Here is a 9,794-nt window from a genome sequence, read left to right as displayed (position 1 = left end):
TAGAACTTTAGTTAAAGTATTCTATTGTGTTATTGATAGTTATAATATTTTATATATTTATGCTGCTATTGTATTTTTGGTCATTTCTCACTCCCCTAAAAACATGTTTATCGATAATAAATTGCAACCGATATTCCATATAACAGACATTAAAAAAGAAAGGAAATACAAGATTATAAATAATCCAAGTAAGAAGAGGTTGATTGGCAATAAAAAATCACAACCTAGATCAGACACGTGTCATGAATGGATATGTTTTATTTAGATAATATATTTATTAAAAAGTTATAAAAAATATATCAAAGTTCTGAATTTAACTTTTTTCCTAAAAAAATTCTTACGAATAAAATATAATATTATTATATTATATATATTAAACTTTCATATATAATGTAACTAGTTTAAACTTTCATATAAATGTGATTAAAGAACAAATAATCCAAACTTGTTTTTATAATTTAGGGTTACTTTTAATTTCTTAATTGATTTTTTAAGAGATATCACACAAATAATCTAAACCTATTTTTATAACTAGATATTTTATATACAAAAAACATTTCAAAAAAAATTATATAGAAAAAATAAGATTTCTATGTGAAAATATGTTTTTTTTTGTATAAATATGAGTTTATAAAGAAAAAACATATTAGAAACAATTTTTTGAGAAAAAAAGTTGTAAAAAAACTAAAGTTAGGATGAATTCATAATAAAATTCTAAAATTTGGGCAAAAAGGGTAAATTTTGGACCAAATTTGTAAAAAAATTTAAAATTTGGGCCAAAAGTGTAAATTTTGGGCCAACTTTGTAATAAATTTTGAAATCTGGGCCAAAAATGTAATTTTTGAAAGTTAGATGACCTGTTGACCAGGTCAAAGGGTTAAATTGAATACGATTAACGATATTTGGGACTTAATTGAATAAAAAAATATATAAGGACTAAATCGATTATGAGGCCAATATGTAGAGACTTTATTGCAGTTTTCCCTACATTAATTAAATCTCCTGTACCCATTTCTTCAGATTAATCTGAAAACAGGTTACCCATCATTATCGAATAAACCAACATCCAAAAAAAAATCATATCACTACCTTCACTCCAACTCATTAAAAAAAATCAATTATTACCTGATAGACTTGATGCATTCTAAAGTTAACAATTCCAGCCATTTCATCAATCCCACGGACAAAATATGTGGGCTCGGTGTCTCCAACAGGACGATCAGTAGCAGGTGCAACCTCATGCATATTGAGTGCAAGCAAGTCTGGCCTTTGGAGTAAAAGCTGAAAAGTGGGTTGTAGTTCATATTGCTCAAACAATGACCTCCTACAAAACACATAAAGTCCCAATCGAGCACGTGACATTGCAACACTCAGTCTTCTAACATCACGAAGGTGCCCCAAAAATCGTGTCCTCACAAGAGACAAAAGAATAAAATCATTATGTTGACCTTGAAACTTGTCAACCGTTGCAACCTGAAAAAAAATTATAAACACTATCAAAGGGAAAATAATAGCATAATTTATGTCCTAAACTGACCTTGTGTGGAAGGCCAATGAAATCATAAGGAGCACATCTTCTATTAAGAACATCGCGTATGAGAAGATTCTGACCATTATAAGTTGTCAAGATTGATATTTTATGTGCAGGGTACCCCAACAACCGCATATAAATATAAACACTAACAAGATATTCAGCCTCCCCTTCATTTTGATAGAACCAAGGAGAAGGTGCACTCTCACCTTTCCCATGGAAATCAGGCACATCCACCAACTGATAATCAAAGCAAAATCCAGCATTTGCTTTATGAAAAATGGATTTTCCTTGACATAAGGAAGACCACCTAAATCCCTATATCTCAATGGAACATTTTTAGCAAAAAAGTAAGAAAAATGTATTGACAACTCATACCATTTTGAAAGCAAGGCACGTACATGACGACAGGGGCCTTGATTCGATAATCAAATGTTGCAAAACTCAGTGAAGCAAATAATCAAACACTTAGTGGGCAATAAAAATCCAACACATTAAAATAAAAAATAATAAAAAAAAACTTGCACCAGACATGGAAATAAAAAATAAAAAGAAGCTTGAACATAATAAAAAAGAAGTAAGTAGTTGGGGATGATGATGACCAGTTAGCGATGATGGATTTATTTTCAACATATGATTTACCTTGAGATCCAAAATTAACATGAAGAATAGGAATCACTCTGATAACCCTGTTGCAAAGACGTTCCCACATCATTATGCTTGTCAAAATAAGAAATTACATCAATGAATTTCAAATGTCTGTTTTTAGTTTTGAAAAGTAAAAACTTAATTGTTTTGATTGAAAAGAAGTTTAGGGAGGTAAAGGAGAAGGGGAGAACCTGAATGAACGAATCTGATATAAGGTTAGATGTTGTTACCAGAGACGGTAACAATGGTACTCATATAGCACAAGATTAAGAAGCAGGCACTACATTGATTTTCTAGAAAGAAAATGACAAACATTCAGTAATTGGTCCAAAATCAAAAACCCCCAAAACGTTAAATATTCCTAGATAAACCAATAATTGGCACGTCACCTGCACTCGACTCGATGACATCGTTAGCTTCCTGAAACTTCAGTGACACTGTTAGTTGGCCTGGACTCCGGCGACTCATCTGACCTAACCTCGACGACGTCAGTTTTACCAGCGACTCATCTAATCCTAAATCTGATCTTCAACCTCTAACTTGAGCCCTATAGTTTCGAAACCCCATAACTGACCTTTCGAGGAGGAAGAGCAGATATCGTTGTTCTGCCTGAACACACTGATATAAAAGGGCTAGTTCTTAGGTGCGCACTTGTGAGGTCTAGAACATAAAAGCCCTAGTCCTTCTTTCTTTGATATCGGGGACAAAAAACTTTAAAATTGCCAGTGTTTTGAGTGTGAGGAGTCGTAGACCCCCAATCGCCGACTCCATAAGTTCAGCTCCCTGATTGCAGAATGTGTATGAGTCAATGAGTAAAGAAAATGCATAACACCAGTCACTATATTGGTTTACAACACTAAGAAAAAGCTTGGAAACATCAAAACAATCGTCGTCGCGAGGCATTTGATCACGAAAGCAAGAGCAATTCTGCTATAAGGACGAAGGACTTAGGGCTTTTTTTCTTGCTAATTGGAAGAGGTGGGGGGGGGGGGGGGGTTAATTTTTGGTATCAATAGACGGGTGAAATCCCGCTTAAAATGCGTGTTTCGTTAAATATTATAAAGCGACACGCTTAGACGACGCACATTTTATGAATGGCGCCCTCCGTGTTTCCGTTTTTTTCTTTTCTGACACTAATTTTAGGGCACGCACAAATGCGTGTCCTTTATCCTTCATATTTTGCAAAACTAACATTATTTTTTAGGGCATGCACAAATGCGTGTCCTCTATCAGCGCGTGTCATTGTTTGTGCGTCGTAAAAGGTTGTTTTTCTAGTAGTTATGTGTTGAACCATTCCAACATAGCATTCATATATCTTTGACTAAATTTGATTAAAATCTCAATCTAAACTTTTAGAATTGAAATAAAGTATAAATTTCTCTCACTTAATTATAGTAAAACAACTTTTCGAACCCTGCAACTTTGTGAATTGAAACCTTTGTTTTCTATAATTAACATTGCTAACTTGCAACACTTACCATAATAATTATGATCCCACTAGCATAATAATTATTATCTTACTAGCATAACACTTATGTTCCCACTAGCTTTGACATGTATTCAGAAATCAATTGGACTTCTAAAAATAAATACTTATTAACTTCCTTAGCAAAGTTCAGATTTCTGACACGAGATGCTTCGATAAGATTTTATCTAGGCTTCTCAATCGCATACACCTTTCCTTAGATAGCTCACATGTGTGTCTAAACAATTTTAGAACTTACAACGATAAGTCTCAAATGTTTAGACCTTTTGCCATTTCTCATAATTCGAACTATGAAGAGGGTTATCGTAAACATAATCGAATTTGAGAATGCAGATATCACAATTACTAGCTCCTTAAAATCTACTTAGTGAAAGCGTTTCCTCACAATAATTTTCATGAATTGGAGAGAAACCTTATGACACTTAGATTTTATGGTATATGTGTTCCTATCCAAGTGAATTTGTCATAACCATAATCACAAGACAATGTTAGTGGTAAATCCAAACTCATATGGACTGAACTTGTTCAATCTTAATTTCTTGCCACCTGGCAGCACAAGGGTCTACCATTACTTCCAGGTTGTTATTTAAACAATTGAGAACTCACAGAACTCACATGCATAGTCAGCCAACTGGATTGGGCACAGAAACAAGAATATGTCAACACGATAGGTTACAAACCTCAAGTCATGTGCTAGTGTTCAACAATAGGTTTACTCTTGATTAGTTCTTGAAACTTTCAAGATCTTTAAGACTCCCACTGACGTCTTGACATATAAGATTCACTTTTTCAAGGAACATTACTTGACAAAGAAATATCCCAGAGTTAGTGCGATTTCTTATCAAGAAATACACTTCATATAATTGGTCTTAGTTGGTCTTTGTCCCTACCAAGACATCACAACTTACCAATTTCAAATATACAAGAGTAAGAAACATGTTACTCTACATTTGAAGAGTGTTATAAACCTTCTTAATTCAGTGTCACTCAAGGCACAAACTTGGAGTATGACTCTAAGACTTGTTTTTGGAACGAAGTATGAATCATCTTCCAGATTTAACCATTTCAACAATTCACGATTCCTCTTCTTAGCCATACAAATGCACTAAGATATCCATAGAAGATCAATTGTGATATGGTTTCCATAGTCATTAAGATGATCATAAAGCACGATACTCAAGTACTCTCCCATCTTTTCAGATTGGAGAAACTTCTATCTTTCTGCCTAATTTGATTCTTCTCATTCGTTCTGCCATAAATTGAAACTTTTCCAATGATTCAGAATTATACTTCAACTTGTAAGCATAACCATATTTACTAAACTTTAGTAAATCCTGACGAATAGTCTTATCGTTCTTTGTGGTGGACCTAACTAGCGCACACCTAGTGTACCCGATCCCCTAGTCCTTCACTTGACTCACGTATACATGTGAACAAGGAATTAGTCTTACTTTCCGAAAGATGAAAATTCTCATTCATCACACAGTAAAAGTTGCATGATTCCAAGTTCTTATCCAATTGAAACTTGGGTGAGGAGAATCTTTCCTTATTTGGTAAATTATGACACTACCGCAAACGAAAGAATCAAATTCATATCGCTAACATAGAAACATAAAAACATCAATTTTCACAAATGCCATTGCAATGAGATATAATAAAATAAAAACAATATTTTATTTATTTATAAAAGGCGGAAAAAACTTTTCCTTACAATTCAATCACAAATGAAAATTATACATATTTCTAAGCAATCTATCATAACTCTTAAGCAGCAACTCAAAAATTCGATTATTGAACCATACGATTGAAATCCATCTTCGCGACCAGATTTAGCATACTATTCCTTTAAGCGTCCTTCCTTTTGCATGATCCTACAAAACATCAAAATGCAAACTTGTCACATCATTTATTAAGAATGAAAAATTAGGAACTTAATAGAGTTAGACAGCAGATTTACCTGAAGCAAAGTCAAACTTTTTGATTCTACCTTCTTTCAGATCTTTCAGGTAGTCAGGGAAGCTTCGCTTCCCATGTCCCTTCAAATGGCAGTAGAAACAAATGACTTCTTTTGCATTGGCACATGAGACAATCTCATACTTAGCCTTTCTCTTTACCATTGGTCAACCGGGTTGACAATGGCTGATCCCTTTCCATTGGGAAGAGAAATCTTTTTTGGACTTCCAATGTTACCATTGTCAATGTCCATGCAAGTTTGAGAAGTAGATCATCCAATCAAATTTTCTTTTCCAATGTGCCAAATCATTGTTGATTCAACAACAACAAGCAAATACGTAAGATCAATAAGGGTCATGTCGTGGTCTGTCACATAGTAGTCCTTAATGAACTCACTATATGAATCAGGAAGTGATTGAAGAACCCAGTCAACAGTCAACTTCCTTGAGACAATGACACCCAATACTCTCAGCCTATCAATATGCGACTTCATCTCCAAGACATGAGTACACACATGTCTTCCATCTTGTTGTTTCATTACAAGTAGGGCTTGAGTGAACTTGAATTTTTCAAGTCCTTGAGCTTGTGGGTTAGGGAGAATAATTAGAGGAGGTGGAGGAAGTGAAGTATGATTTCCACTTCCACGATCCAATCGTGGAACATCATCTTCAAGAGGAAAGCTTAATCCAAAAGATTTGGGAAGACCATAGTTGTCTGAACTAGACATCTACAATAGGAGAACTTCAAGTTAGTTGATTTAACTCCTTAATATAACACCCAAATGAAATATTAAGGCTAGGACCCAACACAATATTTTACAATTCGGAGGAGGGATGCCGTAATCCAATTGCAAAATATTTGAAAGTAGGTAAATGACGATTTATCAATTTCTACCATGAAAAACGAAATAAATTATTAAGTTTTAATTGGTTTGAAATTCCTAGATCTTTGAGATTCATTGAACTTTTTTCAATGGCATGTTTAAATCTCGATTGTACCCTTCAAGTTTGTGACTAGGATGCCGAGGATCACAAACAAGGTGTGAATAACCATGCAAATTAGCTTGGTACACTTAATGTTACAACCACCTAATCAATGTGCTAGTTAACCATACACGCTCCGTTGATCTATGATTAACATCAACCTACCCTTTGCCACGCACTGTCAGTCCCAGATTAGTGTGTCGGCTAAGCACACATGCTCCATTAACGACTTAACAAGGTGCAAAGTGCAATTTCATGGGATAGAACCATATTCACATTTTTCCTAAAGTAATTAAGATTTGGAATTTAATAAAAATTTAGTTACTTTATAATTATCACTATACTTATAATGAGAATTAGTGTCCTATCCTACCCATTCGGCTAATGACCCTCCACCTGTCAAGGAAGCGGTGGGAGGGAGTGGACACCCATTAAACTACCATTTTATAGGCAGTAACCTTATACCCCCCTATAGACCGGCTTTGTGAATGAGGCCTACTAACGGTAAGACTGACTTATCTTATACAAACATATATATATATATATATATATATATATATATATATATATATATATATATATATATATATGTATATAAAATTATTAAACTTATATTAATAAAAAGTATAAGAGTAGAATTTTAACTTTTAAAAATCTAGGGTTTAATTTGGAATTAAAGTATTCAAAAGTGAGACTTTACAAATTCCAAAACTTCGGTCTGACTAGATTTGCCTGGCTTGGGCTTGCAGTCTACCTGGTCCGCCAGGGTGTCTTGGCCTATTGCACACAGTAGGACCTGACTAAACCCTTTCCCCAAACCAACAAACATGTGCACATACATATAAACAAGTAAACATGCAGATCTAACAGATCATTAATCATGGAAACCATCCTATAACCAGGATACCGATATAGTCGATCACTAACATAGCAACCATCCTATAACCAGGATACTGATCTAACCGATCTATAACATAGAAACCATCCTAACTACCAAGATGTATATCAATAAACATGTCATGCAATAGACTCGGAAGCAAATCTGATAAGGGCCGCCATTGGTGTCTTAGACGCTGTTGATATAGTGAGAAGAACTCACCTCGTAAGTAGTGCTGAAATGAATTGAAAGTCTCTGATCGTTGTCTCAATGAAAATCCCGAACTATCCAAATAATAAACACTATGTCAAAACATGGAATATCAATCTTGACTAAGGGTCCACATAATCCATTCTGTCCTTTCTCTTTATTGGGCCAAGGCCCAATTGCCAAATCCATGATCTTAAAAGCCCATATATCCAAAGCCCATTAATGGCCCAAATTTCCCAATATGGGCCTAACTTCCTAATTGGGAATTATTATTGTATCCCTTCTTAAAACTGGCCTAACCTTAATTATTCAGAGGGCCCAACAAGGCCTAAATCTAATTAGTCCAAAAGCGGCCTAATCCCGAAGCCCAGTTTGTCAAAAGCCCAACAGAGGATGCACGCGGGGCGTACTCCTCCGGTACGCTGGGCGTACTCTGCCTGACGTTGACCACCATCGGGGTGGTTGACCTAGTATGTTGCGGATACAGGAATTACGCGGGACGTACGCAGGGTTTTGCCAAAACCATAATAAATGTTTAATGGCTTAAGCACTTAAGTCCAAACTCCAGATCCATCAACCAAAAGTGCCTTAGAACCATAAAGTCTTGAACTTTAAGACTTTGGACGTCCAGAAAGTTCCTAATATATGGTCTTAATCAATTAAGACCTTGTTACTCCAAGTATGAGACACATTTAGCTATTGGGACATCATTTTTATCACTTAGGACCTCTTCAAGGGTCTGAAAGGACAAATTATCTTGTCCAAATCATATCAAGCACCAACTTTGGACTTTTGGGACAAGAAATGGTTCAATAAAGCTAGCATGGAAAGATCTATATCATTCAAGCATAAATTTTGAAGCTTTCTACCATCTGGAGCTTCTATAGCACAAGGAAACTTCAAATCTACATGCTTTCCTTCCTTCTCCAACTATTTGATACAATTCCTTCACCTTCAAGAGCTTAAAACACACACCAACTCACACTCACACACAAAACTAGGGTTTAGGACGTTTCTGGAATTTGGAGGCTAAGAGTGATGAGGGAAAATGAGCCATAAGGATGTTTATATAGCCCCTAACCCTAAATATTAGGGTTTTCTCCAGACATAAGTACACCTAGCATACACAAGTGTACGCCCATCATACTATGGCGTGCCTTAGTATTCCCAGCGTACCCATATGTACGCCCAACGTGCTCCTTCCTGATCAAGGTTGCAACCTTGGCCCTTATACCTATCCTGGCTCGACACTTCCAACCTTAGGGACTACAAATGAAAAATAATGATAGAAGAGAGGATCCGGAAATACCTGCAAAATCTTGGGATATTACAGCTCTCCCCCACTTGACCTAGACTTTGTCTTCGAAGTCTGCTGCGGTAAATAGATCCGGGTAGTGCTCTTGCATCTAGGACTTTGGCTCCCAAGTCCACTCGTATCCCCTTCGATGTTCCCAATGTACCTTTACCAAAGGTATCTCCTTGTTTCGTAGAATATTTACCTTCTTCTCAAGAATGGCCACAAGTCTCTCCACATAATTCAGGTGTTCATCGACTTGAACGTCATCTAATGATACCACCGCCTCCTCATCCAGAATGCACTTTCGTAACTACGACACATGGAAAGTGCTATGTATCTGACGGAGCTCCTCCGGAAGATCCAATCTATATGCAACCTTGTCAACCCTGACAATAACCTGAAATGGTCCAATGTATCGGGGACCCAACTTTCCCCTCTTTTTGAAGCAAATTACACCCTTCCTGGGTGAAACCTTCACCAATAACATGTCACCTACCTGGAACTCCAACTCAGATCGACATCTATCAGCGTAACTCTTCTGCCGATTGTGAGGGGTCTGCAATTGCTATCTAATCTGCCGAATCTTCTCGGTGGTTTGCAAGACTACCTTAGTCCGTCCCATGACTATGTGACCAACGTCACCCTAATAGACCGGGGTGCGACATCTACGCCCATACAACTGCTCGAAAGGTAGGGCGCCAATACTGGAATGATAGCTGTTGTTGTAGGCGAACTCTGCAAGAGGTAGGTGAGAATCCCAACTCCCACCGAAATCGATGACACAAGCCCTCAACATGTCCTCGAGGGTC

At 36.2% G+C, this 9,794-nt stretch overlaps 1 protein-coding gene across 1 annotated transcript; it reads right to left on the bottom strand.

Annotated features, from left to right (window-relative positions):
- Positions 1-1,064: 1,064 nt before the first annotated feature.
- On the bottom strand, positions 1,065-2,097 carry LOC122195704 (uncharacterized). The gene is made up of 2 exons (XM_042897772.1): positions 1,538-2,097; positions 1,065-1,473 (listed from the first exon to the last, which is right to left on the bottom strand). The coding sequence occupies exons 1-2, from the start codon at positions 1,664-1,666 to the stop codon at positions 1,105-1,107; spliced, it is 498 nt and encodes a 165-aa protein (XP_042753706.1). The 5' UTR covers positions 1,667-2,097; the 3' UTR covers positions 1,065-1,104.
- Between the last annotated feature and the right edge of the window lie 7,697 nt (positions 2,098-9,794).

This window comes from Lactuca sativa, chromosome 8, assembly GCF_002870075.4.
Source record: "Lactuca sativa cultivar Salinas chromosome 8, Lsat_Salinas_v11, whole genome shotgun sequence".
Taxonomy (NCBI): Eukaryota; Viridiplantae; Streptophyta; class Magnoliopsida; order Asterales; family Asteraceae; genus Lactuca; species Lactuca sativa.
Note: the sequence above shows the minus strand (reverse complement) of the source record. Positions and strands in the feature narration are given on the sequence as shown.